The following is a 25,048-nucleotide window of genomic DNA, read 5'->3' as shown; positions in this document are numbered from 1 at the left end:
TTCCCAGGGCATATCTACTTTTTCTCATTATTTGTACTTTGGAACTTTGCAAATACTCCTTTTCTCAGCATACTTTTGCCAAGTAGGTTAAGAATACCCACACATTCCCCTCAGAACTGGTACAGAGTAAAGGATAAACCATTTGAAGTGATAATTCAGGGGGCCTCCACTGTTCTAGCAAGGAGGCTTGTTTGCTGTCTTATTTTCTCTATACTTTATTTCATAGTGCTGTTCCATAGTTTGAGAGAATCTTGTTTTAAGCAATACAATAAAAGGGCATGTAGCGAGGATTGTTGATAGATCTTCGCAGGCTTTGGTAGTCAAGTGCTGTGCTGTTTAGGTTATGCCATTCCCTAGACTCACAGACTGTGGAAGGAAAGTTACAGAAGTGGACCAAACAAGTTCAACGGAGCCCGTTTTCTTTACGGCAGTTAGATGGGAGAATCAGCCCCCCCCCCCCCCCAGGCCTGACCAGGCTTCAGCTACAAACAGGTTCGGATCCTTGCTGAGGCTTCATCTGAGAAGACAACGGCAAGATGAAAACTCTTAGCTCAGCAAAGCTGCTTGGGGAAAAAAATGTAGAAGCTGAGGATGTAAACCAAGAATACAGGGGTGGTGCCGCTCACCTTTAACCCCAGGTGGATGTCTGTGAGTTCAAGGCCAGCCCGGTCTACATGAGTTTCTGGGTCAGCCAAGGCTACGCAGTAATGCCCCATCTTTAAGGAAAAGGCTGTGCAGAAATGAGAGAGTAGTGGCAGGGCTCCCTGATGCCTGGCATCTTTTCTCGTTCAAAAGAGTGGCCTTTTTATTCTGTCTTCCAGAGTTTACCTCTCTCTCTCTCTCTCTCTCTCTCTCTCTCTCTCTCTCTCTCTCTCTCTCTCTCTCTCTTCTTTTTTGTTTTTTTTTGTTTTTTTTTGTTTTTTTGGGGGGGGGGGCTTTTTTGAGACAGGGTTTCTCTGTGTAGTCCTGGCTGTCCTGGAACTCACTCTGTAGACTAGGCTGGCTTCGAACTCAGAAATCTGCCAGCCTCTGCCTCCCAAGTGCTGGGATTACAGACATGTGCCACCACCGCCTGGCTCTCTCTTTCTTTTTCTCTTCTTTAAAAAATATTTTCCTTGTTCCTACTGTAATTCCGATTTCTTTTCTGCCCTCTAGCACCAGCAGACATTTTTGAATCAGCTGAGAGAAATTACTGGGATTAATGATGCCCAGATACTCCAACAAGCCCTGAAGGTACGGCCTTAAGTACAGCTTCAGTTCGTGGTATTCTTTTGTCTCTCTCTTTTTTTATGTTAAATTTCTTTATTATTATTATTATTATTATTATTATTTTATTTATTGAAAAGGGAAGCAAAGGGAAGTAAAAACACTTTATGATAAAATTAAAGATTTACATGTAAAATATTTCAGATAAACACGTTAAAATTGACAATTTTCATGGAAAATTAAGGAGTAAAGTAGTAGACATGTAAAATATTGCTAAATTAATTGAAATATGGGATAGAAACATTTTATGATAGAATTGAAGATTTACGTGGGAAATATTTCTGATAAAATTGTAGAAAAATGCAGAAAAACATGTTAGAATTGAAGATTATCATGGAAAATTTTATATAGATATATTCCATGATAAAACCAAATTTGCACAATATCTGTCCACAAATCTAGCCCTACAAAGGATAATAGATGGAAAAATGCCAACATGAGGAAGGAAACTACACCCTAGAAAAAGCAAGAAAGTAATCTTCTTCCAACAAACCCAAAAGGAGATACCCACACAAATATAAAAATGACATCAAAGATAACAGGAAGCAACAATCACTATTCCCTAATATGTCTTAACTTTTGTCTCTCTTGTATACTGTATGTTAAACCATGTATTAAACCATTAAACAGAAGAAAGCAATCTCTTATAAAGGGAGAGCCTCATTTTGTGTGCTGCAATTGTAAACACATAAATTTCCTGTCATGTTGGAGTGATGTGTAATCCCTCTATATCAGATACTTTTCCTGCAGAATAGTAGGGCATAATTTCAGTGTTAATGAATAATAATGTTATCTGACCATGTTTTAGTATATGAATGCGGGTCAGTGTGTGGGTTAAAATACAATGTGAAGAAGGAACACAAATTAGAGACTAGGTAGAGTCCGAAGTTTACATCTTTTTCCTTCTGAGACTGAGAAATATATATTGCTTTCAGCTGTCATGTTGATCATGGTAGCTTCATTTGGGTAATTATGCCGTAAGGACATTCCACCTCGAATTTCAGTAGTGTGTGCAACAAAGCCAATGTGTCATTTTGGTTGTATCCTAGATACACTCTCATTTCCTTACGGAGCGGCTGAGATGAGTCAAACCCATGGCTAGTTCACAGGGAGAAGCCAGTGAAGACTGTGCTTGAAATAGAACTGCATTCTGAGCTCATTCCTATGGACATTTTAATCACTGCAGTCACATGCACACACCCGAGCCTTTGTAACTAATCCATGGGGGGAAAGTTAAAACTGTCCCTGATTCTGAGCTAGAGGGTTTTCATTTCCAGAGACAATTTACCTTTTTAAAGTTTTTAATGATTTAACAAATATCACCAATGATGGCAGTAACCAGCGTTTCAGTTCTCCACGTGGGTCTGTCCATTTATTCTTCTATTTACAAGAGATAAATACTTCCCTCCCCCACTCTGAAGAGGAGGAAACCCAAATGTTAAGTAACCTACCCCAGATCACATCCCAGGGTGCGGACGAGCTGGCACAGAGGCTGCAGCAGCCATCGGCTGGTGTCTGATAAGCTGTCTGCTGCTTCTCTGGGAGCTTTGGTTTGTCCTGTTTGCCGGGAGGACGTGGAGGAGACAGGGTTGCTGAAGGCGTTAACGCAGAGCTGTGTCTAATGTCTTTCTTTCATTCTGATAAATAGGTGACTAACCCATTCCAAGGCTATTTTCAGAAAATGCCTTTCCCAGGAGATCACAGAGGATGGTGGTGTAGCCCACCACTTTACTATTGTACATTTGGAGGAACCCCACTCCCCGTTTAGCTTTTGGGAAATATAGATCAATTAAGTCTTGCCTGCATTCCTTTAGTGTAAGTGGTTTTTCTTCTTCACAAACTTTCATTTCAACTTTGGTGATAAGAGTAAATAGGGCGCTCAAACCCTCACTGATGGCCTTTCTGCCTTCTCAAGGGCTTTAGTAATGAGTTGACTCTCCTAGCAACATACCAAGAAGTCCCATGTGCTGGGAACCACAGCTGCTGACTTCATCACTGTAATTTGAAAATGCTAGTAGCTACTTTCCTTAACCCTGTGGCTAAATACCTGGCAAAGTAACTTAGGATGACTGGGGCGGTGACTCAGTGGGAAGAGCATGGGCTGCTCTCGCACAGGACTGCATTTTGGTTCCTAACACATCACTGGCTTATTCCAGCTCTACTGGGTCCCATCCCCTCTCCTGGGCTCTGCAGGCACTGTACTCCTGTATACACACATAGACACACACACATAGACACACACACACACATACACACATCGCTTTCAGAAAACCACAGAAAGGAGGAAGGATTTGTTTTGGCTCACTGTTTATGAGTACTGTCCCATAGTGGGGAGTCATAGTGTCAGGGGTTTGAGGGTGCCTCCTCACGCCTTAGCAGATCTGGAAGGAGAGCTGGGAGACCTTCGCAGTCCACAGTCACTGTGTTCCCACAGCCTCACTCCTGAGAAAGTCACACAGCCTGCCCAATGGTGCTGTCAGCTGGGTGCCAGTCACCCTTGAATTACATTTTATATCCAAACTGTAAAAAGAATCTATACTTAGCCATATAGGCTAAATAGCCACTAGGTTGTAAAATCCCTGCTGTTTTGGGGGTTTCATTATATGAAGCAGGGCGTTGAAACACTTAGCAAATTTCTTGGCACATAGTAAATGCTTCCTCAGCGTTAGCTGCTGTCACTGCGGTTCCTTTCATGAGTTGTGTCCTTACCTAACAGTGGCCTACCTTACCTAACAGTGGCCTACCGTAAATGTGTATCTTGGAAGAGCCACTTAGGAGTCTCATAGTGTACATAAAGGAGCCACACTGCACAGCTGTGTTGTCGCCTTCCCACCACCCTGCTAGCGTGAGTCTGGGGCAGGAATTGCTTCTTCATTCTTTTGGCTGTTGGTCATTTTGCAATTATCATCCCAGAATTCGGTCTTATCCGTAGCAGTGGATAAGGTTAGCAGTGATTTATCAGACTTTGCTTCAAGAGTTTTCTTTTTAAGACAGCCAACACAAGTTTTTTAACGTGAACATCATATGATGTCCAATGTTTTTTTGGACTGCCTTTTTATTTTAAACTGTGAGGTCTTTTATATTCTAGCTTCTGATAGAGATGACTTGATTAATATCTGAGTTCATGTGCTGTCTCAGTTAGCTGCCTTGAGATAGTAGTAGTTTTACCTCTCATTAGTCCTTTAGAGAATCTGAAGATAAAACTGAGCGACCCTCCTCTCACTGCTTTTTCGAATTCTAAATGAACATTTGCATATTTTGGTTAGTGTGCTTTTGCTGAGCAGTGACGTGTGTTTGTGTGTATGTGTATATGCTTGTGTCTGTGTGTATATGTGTGTGTATGTGTGTATGTCTGTGTGTGTATGTATATGTGTGTTTGTGTGTGTATGTGTGTATATGTGTGTGTATGTGTACATGTGTATATGTGTGTGTATGTGTACATGTGTGTATATGTGTGTATGTGTGCGTATATGTGTATGTGTTTGTGTGTATGTATGTATGTGTGTATATGTGTATGTACATGAGTGTATGTACATGTGTGTATGTGTGTGTGTCTCTGTGTGTCTATGTGTGTGTATGTGTGTGTTTGCCCTTACATGCACATATGCATAGTTGACATCTTGATGGCAGTAAGTATTTTTTGCTTCCTGCCAATCGATACTGTCCATCAAGGTCTAATACCTCTGATGCACTGAGAATCCTTGGCTTTTGCTCGAGTTGGCTCCTGGCTGTGTGTTCAGTGTCCGAGTTAGGGAAGCTGTGTCTCACACAGCCACTTTTCACTCCTATGGAGCCCTGGTGGTGGGGACGGAGGCGGGGTCTAGATTACTCATCGTTCCAGATCGCAAGCTCACAATTTCATTTTTCTAAATGGATAAGAAAATAGAAGAAAACTAAGAAAATAGACAGTTGATTTTAGGACTGTATTAGAAGTCATGATAATAGATATCAGACGATATCATGTTAAGAAATATAGTTTTTGGATAGTGAAATTTTACTATTCATTAGAGTTGTATTAAAATAATTTCAGATCCAAATGTTTTTTGCCACAAAACATTATGCATAAGATTACGTACATTTTGTGTGGTTATATACCATTACTCTAAATTCATTGCATGTTCCTTTCTTGATATTTGAAGGATAGTAATGGAAACTTGGAATTAGCAGTAGCCTTTCTTACTGCAAAGAATGCCAAGACACCCCCACAGGAGGAGACGGCCTATTACCAGACAGCACTTCCCAGCAACGACAGGTACATCAGTGTGGGAAGCCAGGCAGATGCAAGTAAGTGTTTCTTCTTAATGTTTTTTAGACATGAATTAAACTTTTTTTTTGTAGACAATGTATTAGTAGTTTTACTCATGCAAGGTGAAGCATAAATACAAAAATAAATCAATACAATTTTTATTAGTGACATAATTTTTTCTAGGTTAAAGGCAAATAATTTTATTTATGTTATCTATTGTTTTATGAATATCTCATATAGTATACATGCCTTTGAAATATAAAAGAACTGTGTGAATCATTCACATAAAGTATAACATTTTAAGAGGATAGTCATTTATGTTTTTCAACTTTCAGTAGAAGCTGAGTATTGCTTTGAGAATAAAAGTTGATACGTTTAGTGTATTATAAAACTTTCCTCTCTCACTCCACGCTAAAAATAAAGATTGGAAGAGAAGTGTATTATCATGTAATCAAGATCCCACATTATTCAAAATGAAACGAATAAACTCTTGAGAGAGCTGTTGGGAGACACCATCCACTCTCAGTGCACCTTCAGTGAAGATACATGAGAGACTTAGCCCAAGGTGCTAGCCTGTCCTCATCTCGGTGTATATTGTCACATAGCACTCAGAGTTTCCTGAATATACTCCTATTCCCCGGGCCTTGCTAATGTTCAGTCAGTGTGGTACAGGGGATGTTGTTAACGTTTGTACTTGGCCATGGTTTTATCATTAGGCTCCCAAAGCACAAAGCTGGTGTATATAAAATGTAGGCATTTAGTTTTGTGTGTTCTAGACTTGAAACATGAGATTGCTAACATGTCTGCGGAGCATTTTTGGTTTCATTCTGAGGCTGTAATAAATAGGAACACAGCGGGAGAGCCCATCTTTCTTTTCCTTCCCATGAAGCTAACAAGTGACAGGAGCCATGCTACTTGTGTGTGGGAGATGCTCTCGCTTACGTCAAGTTCAGGACAGACTGAGGCTTTGCCCTAACTTCATCTCTGGCCTCTGCTTCTCTCTGTTTTCTCCCCTTCCTTTACACTCTGACAGTAACACAACCTGAGTTGAAGTTCACACCACCCATAACCGGAGGGTGCTGCTTCCTGTCTTAGGGTGTGCTCTTGCTGTTCTTCCAGTGAGGACGCATCTTCAACTTTTCTCTCACTCTGTTATTTTAATCCTAAGAGTTAGTTCAGCAGCTATTTGCTGGAGAATGGTTTCCCAGTCCACTTACTTGGAGTAAATGTGTTTCCAGCATCTAGGGTGTGCTTCCTCGCAATGTCATATGGAAACCACCTGGACAAACGGTGATGCTATTAAAGTTTGCATAGAAAAATCTCTTTCAAGCCTAAGAAAAATGAATAAACCTTTGCCTGAGAAACTTATCAATGATAGAAGAGACAGAAAGAAAGGGGGAAGGTAGAGCTCTCAGTACAGGAGGGCTGTGTGTTTGAGATTGACATCCAGTTCTACAAGGGCTAAATGAGCTACTTGCATAGTTTTTTGAAAAAGAAAAAGAAAATGGAAGGGATAGAGAAACATCTGGTTTTGACTGAAGCCAATAGTTAAAAAGATAAAATAGTGCAGTTTCATGCTGTAATTGGGGAGGTAGGATTTTTAGACTTTAGACTTGTGGACTCTTTCTGTTAATATGTTTATGAAACAAAGATCAATGGACAAAGTGGGGAAAATGGAATCATGATACTGCCATAAATAATGGAAGGCTTATTTGCTGTGGAAAAGAGGAAAATACTACTTAAGCCAAGTGGTAATACCTGTTAAAGACTTTTGTTAAGGGCCAGTGAAAATGCAGTGGGTCACCAGTGGTGACTTGCCTAGGTTTCCTTAGAGAGAGCACAGCCCGCATTCAGAAGGCTGATACCTCCTGATAAACTACCCCCTCTGCATCCTGCTGCATATTTAGAGTCCTAGAAAAATATTGTGTGACTTTACTTTTCACTCGTACTAAAAGGTAGGTGATTGAAGTTTCTGGTTGCACCTAAGATGGTTGTCATTTTGAATGCCTTGTTTGCACTGTAGTTTCATCATAAAATGCACATTGTTTAACTAGAAGCTCACTAGGTAGCGTGTCCACTGCATAGACTTGTGATCATTGAGACAGACTTGTTGACATTTAATGGTGTGCTTGCAAAATGACCCTGTTGGTCACACTTAAATGCCATTTCTTTTAGTAGTAATATTTGTTTGTATTCTGTTTTGTAAACTTATTGGAAGCATAGCACTTATTAGAAAATAGTCTTTATTCAATGAACTTAGTGAAATTGTGAACTAAGTAGAGAGATACATACATTTGACTATGAAGTTATTGCTGAGAAATGAAGTGTCTGTGTGTGTGTGTGTGTGTGTGTGTGTATTTTCAGTTTTTATGGAGTAGAAGCTTATGCATGGAATGGAAGATTCGAGACTGATGTTTCTGAAACCGCATCTATCTAAAGTGATCTGGACTGTCCTCCGTTATCTACACTCAGGATCTAGAACTTTCAAAAACGTCAGAAATCCACAGAATGTAACATTTAATGTCATTTATTCATGTGTTGAGACAAATCTGCTCCTAACAGCTTCCCATTTGTGGATTCAAAGAAGCAGCTGAGAATCTCCCCTCCAGGTGAGGCTGTGCGTTGTGCCTGGGTCGCCCTGGGCAGAAAATTGCCAATCTCTCCTGCAGACCTGTACTGTCTAAAAAAGGGATGCAATTTACAGGTTAGGGCAGCTTAGTTCTGCGGAGACGGGAGAGGCTAGTCCTTAATTTCCTGTTTCTCAAGGCCTGTCAGATGATCCTGGACCAGAAGGCTGAAGACAAGTTCCATCTTACTGACTTGCTGGGACTGTATAGGTAGGCAGCTGTTGCTACAATTTATCTCAGTTCTGGAAGCTGTGTTAGGCTTCCTATATATTTTCAGTTTATGTTGGGTGTTCTCAGATTTCTGGCGTGGTTGAAAGAGTACTTATAGTCTCATAGCCAACCCAGGCTATTTACATTGAGAGAACGGATTTGAGAGGATGGTTTTCAGATGGCATACAATCTAAAGCTAGGACATAAGCCAAGTATAAGATTATAATTCCTTTAACTTGGGATAGAGGAAAGTGTTCTATCTTAATCACATAAATGATGGACTGGTTGTTAGGTCTACCTTATGCTTTATAGATTACAATGGTAATAGTTGTGCCCTACTTCTATTTCAGAGAAAGATTTCATTTTTGTTTTTTTTTGTTTGTTTGTTTTTTGTTTTTTTTTTTTTTTTTTTTTAGAACAGAAAGGGGGAATTGTTGTGGATGGGCCTGGTGCTGTTTGTATTTTGATGCTAATTCTGCTCTCCTGGGAGGGGCTGCAGAAAAGGAGTGAGTCGATTGGATTACCAACTTTTCTGAAAACAAATAAACAAAAAGATGCAAGCCTGGAAATTGTTCCAAATGAGAGCCTACGTGCAGATTTCTCTGAGTGAGGACTTTCTCAGGCGTTGATGGGACTGAACGGCTTCATTCTTCAGCACGGTCCCAAGTTTATTTGCAGGACATTGCCATTTGAAACTCTCCCCTAGTTTGTTTCAAATATGGCAGTTTTATTTTCAGTAAATTATTACTTTCTTCCTTCTCCTTAGCCAAAGCTTGAGGGTAAATGAAATCATGTTCCCAGCCTACTGGCCTCAGTACTGGCAATTTTTTTTTTACTCTGTATTGAAAACTCATATGTTCAATACATATGCTTCTGCCTTGATATAAGTGCAAATATAACTATTTGTACTCTAGTGCCTCTTTTGGAGAAAAATAAGCCATAATGCTTTCTAGTAGTCCCACTTAGTGCTACTGTTGAATTTGTAGTTATACATCTTCTGACAATCAAAGACAATTAGAAGTTATGTTACTCGATATTAAGAACATTGATATTTGGGCCCATTTCTGTAATATTGAGGAGTTAATTACCTTTTCTAAGCTTTTAATAGTGGACCCATCTCATATTTCTAGTTTTACCTTTTATTTTTGAGAGAAAAAGTTACAGTTTCAAGGAAACTTGTACTCTGAACTTCAGATTTCCTGAACTGGGTACCCTTTGGTAGCATTTGCTGTTGTAAGGTAAAACTGTGGTGTTTTCTGGGAAAAGGCTCAAATTATTTGCAATATAGCTAGCAAAAACTCTAGACCTTTTTGTAATTTGTATAATCCTGACCCATGTTAGCATACACAATTTCAAAGGAATGCCTCCTGCTTCTAGCTTACATTGGGAATGAAATTGCATGAGATCATGGCTGTATCATCTATTGCTTCAGAGCATATGGAACAAGTATGGGGGTCTGAGTTTGAAATTCCCAAATCCACATTCAAAGCTTATGTGATTCCAGTGCTGTTGAAGGCAGAGACAAGAGGATCACTGGTCCTTGTTGCCTTCAGCCTAGATCAGTTTAATGACAGACCCTGTTTCAGGGACTAGCATGGGGTGCAATTGGGGAGCATGCCTGGCATGTGCCCCTGACGCTCTGCATACACATCAACTCCTACCACGTGTACGACTAAATTAGACTAAATGACAGTGCACAGTGTTGGCTGTTGTACTTAAGAGTCAACAAAAGAGAAACAGTGATGGTTTGGGTCTTGGCGCATATTGTCTTAGCCAGGACTTATACAAAGGGTTTTGCCCAGTTTGAAATTTAATAGTAGTACTCTTATACCACAACTATTAAATTGTTTTAAACTTTTTTAAAACAGGACAAAAACAGTATATGTCCACCAGAGCAAGATGCACCACAGTTGAGCAATCAAACAATGGATCAAAAGATAAGAGGGATTTGGGTAGGTAATCATAAGTAGAAAGTAATATGACTTTATTAGAGAAACTGATAGAATACATTGACATGGCTTCTAACTAGACTCTTCAAACACGTGAACTGCTGTAGGTGCCCTCCCTTCATACAAGCTGACTTGTATTCAGAATGAGAAAAACCTGGAGGTCCCCCCTCCCCCCCCCCCCCAGGACTCAGGTAACGGTTGGTTGTTTGGCCAAGGTTGCTTCCAGCTTAGACGGTGGTGGTGGTGGCAGGGCTTCTGTTCTCACCTCTAAGGATTCTTACCTTTTCCCATTCCGCACAGTTTTAAAAAAGCAACTTTAGGCAGGAAAAAATGAAATCAATTCAGTGAAAGTTAGAACTCTTGTCTAGAAGTTTCTATTGCCTGAATACCGTATTGACCATTCAATAGCCAAAGTTAGTGTTAGAGTTAGATTAGGATGGTCTAAAGATGTGTAGCTGATTAAATCCACAAGGGTGCTTAGAGCCGCCGGTTAGGTATATTGTAATAGATGTGGACTGTGGAATAACCTGGATAATTTTCTAAATTTATTGCATTCTTTTTCAAGTGCAGATTCTATTTTCCAGACTAGTACTGTACTCAGCACTAAGTCTGCTTCTGTGCTGAAATTCTCCTTAGTTGTAGGAGAGATTGGCAGTCTTGGCTCTCACTGTCTTGTAGTCGTTGACTAACAAGGAATATTAACTTCAGTTTTTTCACCATCCAAAATGAGAAACATGGAAAATTAATGAGAATTTTTTCATTAACTTATTTACTTTACACCCCGACCATAGTCCCCTCCTCGCCATCCCCCTTGCATAACCCCTCCCTCACACCTTTCTCTTCACTCCTGAAATCATTTCATTTTTTCCTTTACGCATGCTACCATTATTAATTTAGTAACTGTTTGTAAAAGTCAGACATATGTTTGGAACAGCTAAGGTTGTTCAGTATAGTTTCCAGGAGTCAAAATTAAATTTAAATAATGTAGAAATTTAGAACATCTCATAGTATTGTAGAAAGTCCTGTTCACACAGAACAGTTTTAGAGACTGCAAGTTCAACAGTCAGAATAGTGGGGCTGTTATGTGTGTAAGGAAGAGCTGGAGAGAGTCTGTCTTTTTAATGGAAGTATTTTATAAAGGTATTGCCTTTCTGTCTTCTTTGTAGAAAATGGGAGCATACACTCATATCTTATTATTGTCACTACACATAGCCCTCTTTTAAACTTCTGTTTCCTATGTGGGTGTTAAATTCCATGTGGTTTTGGTGCATACATCCTGATCTTCAGTACTTTAAGGAAACCATAGAAACATAGTGTTTGCTTATGGAGGACAGTGAAGAATACTGCCAGTTCCCAGATGTCCACGAGAAAACCAGAACTGCTGGGCTAGGGTGGTGACATGGGTGTGGCTGTGCTTGGGACCAGGAATTGCTATTTTAGGTTCTGTTCTCAGAGAAGGTTTCTTGGGTGAGGTGAAATTTGAACAGAGACCCGATGGAGGTTAGGGAGTCACAGGACTGTGTGAGGAAAATGGATGCCCGCCCAGCCTGAGACAGGATTGCGTTTGGCTCAGGGCCTGAACAGTGAGGCCAGGCTGCTGCCTTGAGGATAGGAAGTGCCCTGATTTCTCATCTGTGTTCTTACACGCCTTCCTTCCTTAGAGTGTTCCTGTTCTTCCGGTTCCCCGAAAACCAGCTGTGCAGTGTACAGTTCTGGTTTTCATTTCAACTTGTTGCTTCAACTGTCCTCAGAATTCATTTCTCCTTCTTCCCTCTCATTCCTGGGGATTAAACCCTGGCCTTAGCACATGTGAGGCAGCCTTCTAACACCCTTTCTATCACCCAGGTCTCCTCAAATTCCTCTTCTGTGTTTTCTCTCTTAACTGTCCACATGGAGTCTAGGAGTCTTTATTGGCTACAAATATAAAACTTATTTGTTTGATAAAATTCATTTATCAAACAAAATACAACAGTCCCCTGGGTTTAACTTCATGTAGATAAAGAAATAATGTAAACAACCATTTCCCCTTTTCAAAGTAAAATTTTTATATTGTCATTCAACTAGATTTTAGGTTAAATGATGTACTTTTAAACAAACTCAATTTTTAAAATGTATTTTCATGATGAAGTGAATTATAAACCATGCAAGAACTGAAAGTATGTGTAAAATCCAATAGGATTCATGTATTTGGGACTCAGAGAAACGTGTGTGTGTGTGTGTGTGTATCAAATTCATGGTAATTTCATAGAGAGCAACCATAAATATGAGGATCATGTACTGTACTTCTGACTTAGGAAATTATTTTAATTTAGACAGTCTTACAAATATAGGTACCTGCTTTGACAATGATGGAATCTACTGAAGTCGTATCCAGCCAGCCTGTCTATTAAGTAGCATTGTTCTCACAGTGATAGCACAGGGAGAGCAGGTAGCTAAGGAGTTTGCAGTGTTTTCCTGAACTCTTACCTTGGCACACATATAAGCGTATAATATACTGGTATTTGGGTATTTGGATTTTTTTTTTACCTAGGCTATTGATTTTAAACTTACTTCTGCCAAATACCAATTGTTTATAGCCAGATTAATTCTGAGCTCTTTTTTTTCTAAACATAGGAAAATGCTAGTTTTCATTTTACCACTGATAGTTCTAACAGTTAATGTACTTATTGTTCTACTAATTCCTGAAAAGGAAGTTCATTGAGGTCTCAGCCGCTCTTCAGTATATGCCAGAATTCAAAAGAAGTAGGTGTTGGTGCTAGTGAAGGGATAGGTGTGCTAGCAAGAGGAAGAGCAAGCAGGCCAAAAGCGTAGGCTTCCTGCTCCCATGTCCTTTATATAGGCTGCAGTAGAAGGTGTGGCCCAGATTAAAGGTGAGTCTTCCCATCTCAAAGTGGGTCTTTCCGCTTCAAATGATTTAATTAAGAAAAAAAAAATCCTCACAGGTATCCCCAACCACTTTGGTTTTAGGTAACTCCAGATGAAGTAACATTGATAACCAAAAATAGCCATCACAAAAGGAAAATTAACTATGCATGAATTATAGAAAAGAGTTATATTTTACTGACTAATTTCTTATTAAATAAAATGATACTTAAAATCTAAATGACTTGGTATGTGCTTAGGCCATAGAATTCTTTCATTGTGAGCACATTGTTTGAAAACCCTGGGAGAAGACAGGCAGCTTTATGGAGAGTAATTGGAACACCATGAAGAATAGTGTAATCACAGTGGCTTTACAAATGAGAACTTTTCCTTTGCTGGAAGAAAATGTTTCAGTGAAGGACTGATAGCATCTGATCTCAGCTAACCCTTTCCATCATTAAAACGCTCTGTTGCCCAACACCAGGAGAGGCCGGCTCCAGTTCCCGTCTGGGTTACAGTTGTTCCTCCATTTGCGCGACTCCTGGAGGATTGGAGATGCGGGGAGTGAGAGAGAGAAGGCTCGCAGGACCCACCGAGCGTGGTCCTCGAAGCTCAGGCCGTTTACGCCTTTGATACCAGTGGAAGGAACGAGTGTGTTGTTTGTGATGCTGTCAGGGTAAGGCAGATAGTATGCGAGTGTGCACAGGCAAGAATGGGGAGGCAGGACAGTGTAGAGGACAAGGGCGTCCATCGTCTGTCCAGAGCGGCTGCCTTGCTGCCATGTTCTGACCTCAGCACAGAGGTGACCGGCACATAGGGCTTGTAGCGACGTCTGCTGGCATTCATCAGGTGACCGCACTTTATCTTTTCTCAAGTCAGTTGTAAAAGCCAGATCACAGAAGCCCCTATCCTAACCAGCCAAAAGAATTGGAGGACATGTTTGTATTTAATAACAAGGCACACTTTTGATCTCAGGACTCCTATAAACTCACAAGTTTATGGTGCCCTTTGAAGTGCTTTTGTTGATATAGGATATTTTCTGAGTTAGAACTTAAAAATTCAGAGAAGCTTAGAAAATTAATTTTCATCAAAATAGCAACCTATTATGTTTACATAAACATTTTGCATAAACTTTATCCCTGAAATAAATTAGGGAAAGGGTGCATGCTTTCGTCTGCTGCCAATGTCGTGCATGTATGGTATTGCGAAGAGCTGGGATCTCAGACCTGTGTTGGAGGGACTGCATTCTGCTGGAGTATTTCTGCTGCATTGGTTCTTCATGTGAAGAAAGTCTGGCTTTATGTTCATTTGGAAAAAGGAGGAGGGTTTTAATTAATCATTCAAACAGTAACAGATATTCTATTTACTATCCCAGAACGCAGTGCTTCTTAATTTCTGAAAGATGAGTTGTGGTGTGATCCACAGTCACACTGCTGTCCGTGCTAATCATTAATTGCTTTTCCTCTAGTGCTATTCTATATTAAAATCTACCACTACCTTCCTACTTGAATGGATCTCTTATCCATACATGATTCTGTAAGACCGCATTGATAATTGCAGTTCAGTCTACATTATGAGTCAATATTATATTAATATATCAAATTGTTAGCAGGTTATGAACCGGCCTTAGCAGAAAAGCCTTTACATTCAGAGACACTCTCAGAATCATACTAATTGAAACATAGTTTTGTTTCAAAATTCTGAGCTTGGCTGAAAGTTTCTTCCCAGTCATTAACAAACTCTGCAGTGACTGGTGACATTGAAGTTTGGGCATTCATACTTTGCAGTATGTCTTTGTTCTTTCAACTATAAATGGTATGAAAAATACTAAGCTTGCAACTCCAGCCTTGGGCAGGCATTTAGAGCAGGCTTTCCCATACATGCTCTGAATTTTTAGTCATTAACAATTTAAGACCCGGTAATTAAGATTCAATGCTTTGTAAAAGTACCTTTTTGGATCAAAGATTTATCTAATAAGTGAAACTCTTGAGTTTTTCAAAAGAATCAATTGTGTTTATTTATAACCTAATAAAGGGAATTCCACATTGGTACTGGTGCCTTGCTTTGTGCTAAGATGGAATCCTTTGCTCCTATTCATCTGCTGTTCTTATGGTTTACACTTGTGTTAATTGAACTCCAATTCAGAGATCATGAAAGAGTAGATGTCTGAGCTAGTACCTTTCTAAGTAGCTTTCTAGTCAGTTAGCCACAAAACCTCAAATGTGCTTGGTGATTTTTTAGAAGGAATTTAATCCAAGGGATCTTGCATGCCATTGAGGGAGGGGTCTTGAGCTTCGTCTTAGGCAGTGACTGCACATCATTGCAGGACTGACCCTTACAGTGCTTCTAATTCCTCTGCCGCACCAGGAGAGCAGCCTGCAGGGTTGCTCTGATCAAGTGCATACTTCTTACTGTAGCTTCTGCTTAGTGACTAGAAAGCTGGATGCTTAGCCTCCATCTGCCTGGATACCGGAATGCTAAGAGGATACGGGTTTCACTCTCTGAGTGAGCTTTTTGCAGTTAGACGTTGGCTGTTGGAGTGCTACTGTAGAGCAACGTCTACCCATCCATTAACGACTGGAAAAAGCAGCAGTAGTAGGATCTTGGCCACTCTGATGTGTCTACCTTCATAGTCTCCTGTTAGTAATGGTACTGATGTGACCAGAATTCTATTCATAATCTTCTTTTGCACGTAGATATGGAAGACAGGTCTGTTTGTTTTGTGAGGGAAACACAACAGAAGTATGGGGGAATGGAGTCCATGCACTCATTGATCCTCTTCAGAGATTGACGTTCTACTTTCCTGGCATTTTTCGTATTTCCTTTCCAACATTGTCCGGGTTCTGGCCATTTTGATTACTGGGCTGGCTCTTGCTTTGTGATTTATTTCATACCAAGAACATCCACCGCCCTCCTCTCCATTGCTGAGTCCATACAGGGAAGCTTGCCCATCTTACAGCCCTGCTCTGTTACAGCTCCGGCCTCCTGTCGCCCCCATCTTCTCTGTAGCTCCACTCTCCGTAGCTCCTCTTTCCAGCCATGGCCTCCTTAGCTGTGTCCTGAGGACCGTGTGCTCTGTCACCTGAAACCTTGCACTTGGTGGCACGTGAGGTGTCCCTCCACCCTGGGCTCCTGTGCCCGGCGACTCTGGACTCGGTGATTCACCTGTTTTTCTAGCTGTGATTAAATCTGTTGTAGCAAAACTTAACTATTTTTATGAGGGTTTATTGTATATGAGGTCATTTAAAGAACCCTTTCTATGGCAACTATTTCTAAGATTTTAAAAGTTCTTGTCTGCTCCGCTTGGAGAAAATGCGGTAGGTAACAATAAAAAGAGATTTCAAGATGCAGCGATAAAATTAAGGCCGTTTTTCCCATTTTTTTCTCTTTTTCTCTTGTAATATTTTAAACACCTTTAAAGTTAACTGAACATGAGTAAAAATTGTGTCCAAAACAAGAAGACAATTCTAATTACCCATTCTTTTTCTCATTGGTTCAAGCAGTTCATCTCATTGCTTAAGTTGTAATAATCGTCATCAGCATCTTCTCTGTCCAGGAAATTGACCAGTACACACGTAGAAATGCCTGAGCATATTTTACTGATGTTGATAAAAGGTGCAGGTTTTATTCAAAGGATGTAGAAGTAGAACTTGTAATGTTCAAGTTCTCTTTTAAGAAATGGGGGAAATATGTTCATTTGCATACATCTGTGTAAGTAAAATTCTTGTTTTCAATGAAAAGAAGGATTCATGCCCCAATTTAATCACATGGCACGGAAGTGTAAAAAAACGAAAAGTGGCAGTTCCTTATGTCTCCCTTTCCTACATCTGTCAATAGAGGTTGATGTTTGAGAGTATGGCTTATTCTGACAGCCTGTAGAACACACACACACACACAGTCACACACACACACACACACACACACACATTCACATGCACGCACACACACACACACACACACACACACACACACACACACACACACACACACACAGACTCCCCTGTGCTGTTCTCAGTGTAATAAACACATGAATCAGAGAGCACTAGTGTAAATGTTTTCTAGTTGCTTACTCTGCTCTGTATTGATAGCCACATGCCCAGCAGTCTTTCTGCTTATTTGCTTTTAATAAGAGTTTGCGTAGTTAATCAACAAATACCAAGCCTTTTCTAGATTTTACAGAAGAAACTATGAAGTTACTGAGAGTACTTAATGGTAGCTATGTTTGGATTGTTAAAGATATATTCATACTTACAAAACTAGAGAATTAATATGCTTCTGGCTTTTAGCCTGCCAAGGTTTATTAGGCATAAAATCTCTGTGTTAGGAGTCCATTTTTATCTGTTTGAATTTTGAGAAAGTTAATTTGCTTTTCAGATGTAATTGATCTCACTGGAGATGACAAAGATGATCTTCAGAGAGCGATTGCTCTGAGTTTGGCGGAATCAAACAGGGCATTCAGGGAGACCGGCATAACCGATGAAGAACAAGCCATCAGTAGGTAAGGACAGTTTGTACAAAGCCTGTGTGTGTGAACACTTCTGTATTCCAGAAAAAAAGATACATTTTAAGATCAATAACATATACTGTATTCTGAATAAATCATTAACATGTGCCTGCATTCTTTCTATGCTTTATGTGATAAAATACCATTTAGTTCTGAAACTTTATTTTGTAATTGTGAAGCACATAATTTTGTCACAAGTTTTTTTTTTAATTCTTTTGTTTCCTTTTGGAATCTGTTGAACCTACTTTCCACTTCACTTTTAGAAACTTACTATAAGAAATTTATTACACGAGTTGAGGTTTTTGTTTTTATGTTTTTGTTTTCCTTTTTTTGTAATGAGCCAATGGTAAATATTTTGGACATATGGAATATAATTATGTCGGGTAGTGATAGTCTTTAGTGCCCTTGTATGTATGTAAGCATGTTCATGTGCCCTTGTATGTATGCAAGCATGTTCCTGTGTGCCTGTGGGTGGAGGCTAAGGGCCGACTCTGACTGTGGTTCCTTAGAAGCTGTCAGAAAGTCTGAGATAGTCTCTCACTGGGACCTTGGGTTAACTAATGTGATATGGGAGATATGTTATAAAATAAAAATTATACTTGCCAAAAATGTAATTAAAAGTGCACATAAGCTTTTGTTCATATCAATTTATATTAGCATATGAATATGAAACTGTAGAATTTTATATCCCAGATTAGCATCAGTGATTCTGGGTCATGTATTTCCTTGATGTTTGGGTTGTGAGCTTAGTTTTCGTCCGGAAAATTCCTGAACGTTTATTGGGTTTATATTTACATTGCCTGCATACAAATGTGCATTGCTAGGATTCTTCTCTCCAGTTGTAATCCCTGCTACCTGTTTACATGTTTACATGTTTACATGTAATCCCTGCTACCTGTTTACATGTTTATTTCCTTGAAAAATTTGAGACAGGGCCTTACTGTGTATCCAATGTTGACTTCTCCTACCTCTACTTGTAAGTGTGTATATCTGAGTGATAGGATCTGTCTGCCTGTGTGTCTGTCTGTCTCTCATCTCTCTATGTATTGCAGAACTGAGGATGAAGAGCATCTCATTAAGCATGTTAGACTTCCTCTTACCCACAAAACTATCCTTGCAGCCCATGTCAGTGTTTTCTAACTAAAACAGTAGAAACTTATTTAAGTTACAAAGTGCTTGACTTTGGGATAGTTCTAAAAACCAGATGAATAGGTAATTTCAGCAGAATGTGATTAAAAAAAAAAAACAAAACAAAACCTAGATGTCATGTCTTAGGTTATCAGCTCCAGCCCTTGGCGAAGTCAAGAGACAAACATGAGACTTCCAACCTGCCAGACTACTGTGGCAATTATTTTACAGTATGCTGTGTAGTAGGTGGGATACAATAAAATGATGGCATACAGTAGCATATTGAAAGTATAAATGTGTGCAGTTGCTGAGTACTAGAGCATAGTTGCTCCAGCTGCTAGAGTTTTAAGGACTGCAAGTACAGTAGGTTTGTTTATACTGTATCACCACCCAGACATGCCTCATGTTAGACTGCAACAAGAGGTTACAAGACCACTAGGCAAAGGAAATTTCATCTGCCTTGTACTCTCTTAGGACCAGAGTGGCGTATGTAGCCTAATCGTCCCCACATGTACGAGTGACTGTGTGTGTGTGTGGTGTGTGTGCGTGTGTGTGTGTGTGTGTAGTTAAGAACTGTGATTACATTGCTAATCTAATTGAGACTTTATATTTGAATTTTAGGAAATAATCTTTACTTCACCTGATATGTTGGTTATTGCCACTCTCATGTTCTTAATGACACCCAACTGCTACTTTAGCAATGCCAGTCTCACATTTCATGCCCTTGAACACATTAGGGCGGTGTTAACAAATCCTTAAATTTCTCCTATCATATGGGTGTTACGTAGAGGGTTCTGTACTAGCGTAGATCGTTTTCAACATCATATTTTCATTTCTTAAGAGTCCTTGAAGCCAGCATAGCAGAAAATAAGGCATGTTTGAAGAGAACCCCTATAGAAGTTTGGAGGGATTCTCGAAACCCTTATGACAGAAAAAGACAAGATAAAGCCCCAGTGGGTCTGAAGAATGTGGGCAACACCTGCTGGTTCAGCGCAGTTATCCAGGTAAGGATCGAGCTCCGACTCTCAATCAGGGGCTGAGGAGCAATGGGGGTGGGCCATGGTGTTTCTTGTTACATTTTAAGTAGAAACTCAGGTAGAATGTTCATCTGTGTGAAATAAAGTACCTTGATTTCAGTATCCCCTAGGCCCTCTTGTTATTAAAATTCCCAGTGTATTTTTTGTTGTTGTGCTGTGTTTGTTTGTGTTTGTTGTTATTTGCTGTTCTTTGTTTTAGACTGTTTCTTGTTATATATGTCTCAGACTAGCCTAGAATGTAGGACCTGTTACCTCAGCTTCTGAGTGCTGGGGCTATAGCTATGAGACATCACACCTGGCTAGATGAAGATTTAATTTCAAAAACAAGATCTTCATATATAGCCCAGGCTGGCCTCAGTCCTGAGGTTACAGGTGCATAGCACACTACCTGCCATGAATCTTTTAATAGAAATAAGTTATTTCCTTCCAGTTATGTAAGATTAATTTCTCCTGGTTTCTTGCTGTTAGGAATTGGTGCAGTTTTATTGATTCCCGAAGAGGTAGAAAGAAGATAATTTTGTGGGTATTTCTCTGAAAGTATAGAGAATAATTATAACCAAGGTAGGACATTAGAGTTATCTTTTTGTGACTCAGATCAGACTTATTTTATATATAAGGGAAATAGCCATATTTTTCCATTACTACATGTAATAATGTACACAATTACAAGTTGATTCTTTAAAGAGACATTTTGTTTGAGGCTGGTGTTGATGTGCAAATATATCACAGTACATATGTGAGAATGCTAAAAAGAATAAATATTGATAAGTAAAGATTAACACATTTTATTTTTATCTTAGAAAAATTCTTGTGGTATGTTTTGTTAGCGTTCTCTAAAATTAAAGATGTTTGTAAATATATATACCCATTATCTTCTCAACAAGGAATATTTGTTTTTGTACTATATTTAGTGTGATCTCTGATTTTTAGTTCTTTATATAATGACAATTGCCATAATTCTTTCATTCTGTGTTGGTATGCTAATCTAATTTCAAATTTAAATAAATATTCTCTAAACATTTTGTTTAGTTTCATAAGTTTCATAGGAAAGTTAAAATATATTTTTGTTTACCATTCCTAATAAGAATTTAAAAATCACTGGGCATTTGTGCCATTTGTTTATATGCTCAAAAAGATTATTTTGTAGGTTCCCAAGTCTGTGGTTTTATTTTTTTTTATGATTACTTCAGCTTGTACAGTGTCAGAAGTATTTTACGCCGTTCCTTTTTTGCTAGCTTGTTGTCTGTCATTGGTAGGTGACTCATCTGTGATTTTTAACAGTTCCTTTTCTACAAATTGTAGTATAGGGTTCAGGCACCACCTCCTTTGCACATTTTAAGTAGATTTCCTTTAGCTTTCTGGACTTCTGCCTCATTCTCATTATGCTGCAGTAGACACTGATAAAGAAAATGGCCCACTACTTGGTTTTCTAATACATTAACAGACCAAGAGATATCTGGATATCTATGAATGTGTAGCAATTCTTAGGCAGTAGGCTTCATTCTGAATTTTTCATTCACCTATGTGTCCAAAGCAATAGTTAACATTTACTTGATCCTTTGGAGTCCTGTAGACATTACAGGTTGTTTAGGATAGTCTTTATTGATGGTTTATCTTCTCTTGTATAGCAGTGGCAGAGTTTAGACATTTTGACCTATGAAGAACAGATGTAAAGCTGTGATCTGAGTGTTCCTGACAGTGCTGGCCTGCCTTCTGTGCTGCACTGTGCTCACTAATGCTTCTCCATGATCACGCGTTTTTTCAAGAAGAGGAAGTCCTACGAGCAGCATTTGCTAGCTAGATAAATGCTGTTCAGTTCAGACAATATTCACAGTAAATTCCCGTTTGAAGTAATAAATCAACAGAGACAAGGAAGCTCCATCTTTCTTATTCTTTTCCTATTTCAGTTTAATGTGACAGAGAAACCATCTACCGACCCTCAGTTCACTAGATGACCAAGCTTATTGTGTGTGTATGAGCAGAGCATACCAGAAAAATGTGACTTATTTTTCCTTAATAGAAACTAGTAGTGACTACACTCATGATGGCAAATTTAGCTACTGAAGAACATTTGATTTCTCTAGCTGAAGCCTGAACTCCCCACACAGATAATCTTCTACCTGTAGAGGTTAGGTTGTCACAACCTAATAAAAGTGACTTCCAAGGAAAACATAAATCTTCACATTGGAAATCTGTGTAGGTAGCAAATGTAACAAGTTTACTTTAAGTTGTATTTTCAACCATAATGTTTAACATTATTTTGAGGAGCTTTTTATTTTGATGTGTAGTAATTTTAATCTTTAATTTTTCTTTTCCTGACAGTGCTTAATTCTCAGACATGAGCTTACTAATAAATAAATGTAACTTTTCAGTTAAAATTGCCTCCACTAGCATTCAAAGCTCTTACTGGAATTTACAAAGTTGGTAGGAATTCTTTCAAGTGGACTTAAATGCTCGGCAGAGTTTCAGTTCCCAAACATCTCAGGGTTGGAGCTCACTCAGCTTCCAGAGTTATGTGAGACAAGATGAAGGTGGATGTGTCCACTCTGCAGATGAGCACACCGCGGCCACTGCAGCTCAGGGGACAAGCCCTTCAACATGCTCGGAAGATGAGCTGGCCATCTATGAGTCTTTCCTTAGTAAATATTTATAAGATGGAGAAAAAATAGTTTCTTATACCCCCACTCCAACGGAAGCTCAAAGCATGGTAGTGCCCTCTCGTGGTTCCTCAGCCGTGTCCTCTCCATTCTTCACGAGTGGTCCATACCTCCACCTCAAGCTGTAGTCCATTTGTTTCTACAAGTCTCGCCTCAAGAATTTTTCCTCTATTTCTTTGGGTTTGTTTGTTTGTTTGTTTGTTTTTTGTTTTTTGAGACTGGGTTTCTCTGTGTAGCCCTAGCTGTTCTGGAACTCACTCTGTAGACCGGGCTGGCCTCGAACTCAGAAATCCACCTGCCTCTGCCTCCCAATTGCTGGGATTACAGGCGTGCGCCACCACCGCCCGGCTCATCTACTCTGCTTCTTAAGGCTACCATCTTGTTGTCCCTTTTAGACAGGGTGAGCTATCATTGCGAATCTCTGTAGTCTCAAAATGCTCCAGCGAGTCCCTGCTGTGTGCCACAGCCTTCCACCGTATTTGTGGAGGGCCTGTGATGCTGTGTTGCCCCTTTCTCCTTCGGATGTTTCACACATCTGGAAGCTCTGCTTTCCCATATCCCCCCTTCGCTGTTTCATTGCCTTACCCTTGCTACTGAGCTCAAACCCTTTGTATTTGTTTACACTCTGGCTTTAAACATCTTCCTTTCTGCTTAGGTTCTGGCCTTAGGCTCTTTTCCATTCCTACCTGATTCATGCTCCTGTCGCCCTTTCCATCCACAATTGCATGCTGATCGACCTCATGACAGTCGAGGTGCCCTTTCTTCTTTGTCCTCTAGCATGTGTCAAGGCATGTGTGTTCCTAAGTATTTATTAAATGTATGAATAAATGAGATAGTTCCCTTCTTTTCAAATGGCCCACTTAGAAAGATCATTAGAGTAGTAGCCATCCTGGGTGGCATGTAAGATCCCTTCTCAAAGGAACAAAAATAACAAGAATAGAAAATGAATTATTTTATGTGCTCATAATGTGTAATTAAAACATCCTCACTGGAAGCTGAGGGATGGTTTCTCACGCCCTTAATTCTAGCCCTTGGGAGGCAGAGGCAGGCACATCTGTTGAGTTCAAGGCCAGCCTGGTCTATAATTAGAGTTCCAGAATGGCCAGGGCTATACAGAGAAAAAAAAACCCAAAGCAAAACAGAAGAGCAGCAAAGCAACAAACCCCACACACAACAACAACACAACTTGCCTGGGCCTTGTTTGCACATCTCAGCACTCGGGGCAGAAGCACGTGGATCTCTCTGAATTCAATGTAGCCTGTCTCAGCCCAGCCAGGGCTATGCAGTCCAACCCGCCACAAAACAAAAACAAAACAAAACAAAACACAAACAAAGGAACTAAGAGAAGGAGGCTTTAAGCCATCACAGATGCTGTCTCGTGCCCTGTAGTTTCTGTTAGAAAGTTCTTCCTGCCAGTCATCCTTAGCTTTCCACCTAAGCTTTTCCACCTGGGCTATTTGCCAATTTCATTTGTTTTGTTGTTGCTGTTGTTGTTATTGTTGTTGTTTTGTTTTATGTGTTTTTAGACACATGGTGAGCCAGGTTTACCAAAATTTATCTGCTTAAAAAATAATTTGTAACCATTGATTTGTGATGCTACTTTTATGCTCTATAAAGTAATCCAATTTATATTTCCTAAAAGTTAAGACATTGTTGCTACTTGTGTCAGTTTATATACTGTATCAAATGTGACTGGAAGAGGTACAGTTGCACTGTAAAATTTATAGCCAACCTACATAGAAATAAAGTATTCCTAAGGAGAATCTTGAGATGTTCAGATGAACTCATATTTATTAATTTGTGTTCTAGTATGTACTATTGCGATTTTTCATTTTGAACAAATGTTATAATGATGGTGCAGATTATGAAGTACCTTTTAGTAAACACTCCTGTAGTTACTGACGGAACTTAGTGGTAGAGAAAGTTCTGGGCCCTGGTTCAATTTTCAGCAGCTAAAACACCAACAAAACCCCTTGCCAGAAGGCCTTTCCTCAGTGGCTGTCCTGTTAAGTACGTTTGCACCAGTCTAGTTTTACTGTTACAGTATTTGTCTCCTAGGCTGAGTTTTCATGGCTATCAAGAGAATATGTAACATTTTGTCTGTCTCACAGAGAATCTGACAGACAAGTTGATTCATACTCAATTTTTCTAGGTACATAATCTGAAGTAGAACATATATAAAAATCTCTCCACTTTATTTTATTCATTTTATTTCAAGAAAACTTTATGTTAATAGCATAGTAGTATAAACAGCTTTCAATAAGTGCAACATCATATGATTTTAAAAAGCTGTCCTTGTATAATTTTGTATTTTGCACATAGGATAAATGTTAGTTGGTAACAGTAATATGTTGGAACTAAGTGTAGTCTAGTGGTTAGAGCACTGGTCTTGCATGCAAAAGGCCTTGGGATCGATTCCCTGACACCCCATCCAAAACTAGTTTTTAAATGAGAATATTAGTTTAGAATATATAAAAAGACCTTTCTCATGAAAAAGGCGTTCTTGTGCTAATTGCAACAGATCTTTATATAAGTAGTAGAATTGTCAAGGGTGAGCCTTGA

General features: G+C 39.4%; 1 protein-coding gene across 5 annotated transcripts in view; it reads left to right on the top strand.

Moving 5' to 3' along the window:
* The window catches only part of Usp25 (ubiquitin specific peptidase 25), a 107,283-nt gene that overhangs the window by 20,822 nt on the left and 61,413 nt on the right, over positions 1 to 25,048 (top strand). For 2 of the 5 annotated variants that reach the window (XM_052159004.1, XM_052159001.1), the window contains exons 2-6: positions 1,156 to 1,233; positions 5,406 to 5,550; positions 10,218 to 10,301; positions 17,535 to 17,658; positions 19,634 to 19,796. In XM_052159004.1, coding sequence (XP_052014964.1) covers positions 1,156 to 1,233; positions 5,406 to 5,550; positions 10,218 to 10,301; positions 17,535 to 17,658; positions 19,634 to 19,796 — 594 coding nt within the window. The remainder of the gene's footprint in view (positions 1 to 1,155; positions 1,234 to 5,405; positions 5,551 to 10,217; positions 10,302 to 17,534; positions 17,659 to 19,633; positions 19,797 to 25,048) is intronic. The other 3 variants (XM_052159006.1, XM_052159003.1, XM_052159002.1) reach the window with 2 other exon arrangements.

Source organism: Apodemus sylvaticus, chromosome 15, assembly GCF_947179515.1.
Source record: "Apodemus sylvaticus chromosome 15, mApoSyl1.1, whole genome shotgun sequence".
Lineage (NCBI taxonomy): Eukaryota > Metazoa > Chordata > Mammalia > Rodentia > Muridae > Apodemus > Apodemus sylvaticus.
Note: the sequence above shows the minus strand (reverse complement) of the source record. Positions and strands in the feature narration are given on the sequence as shown.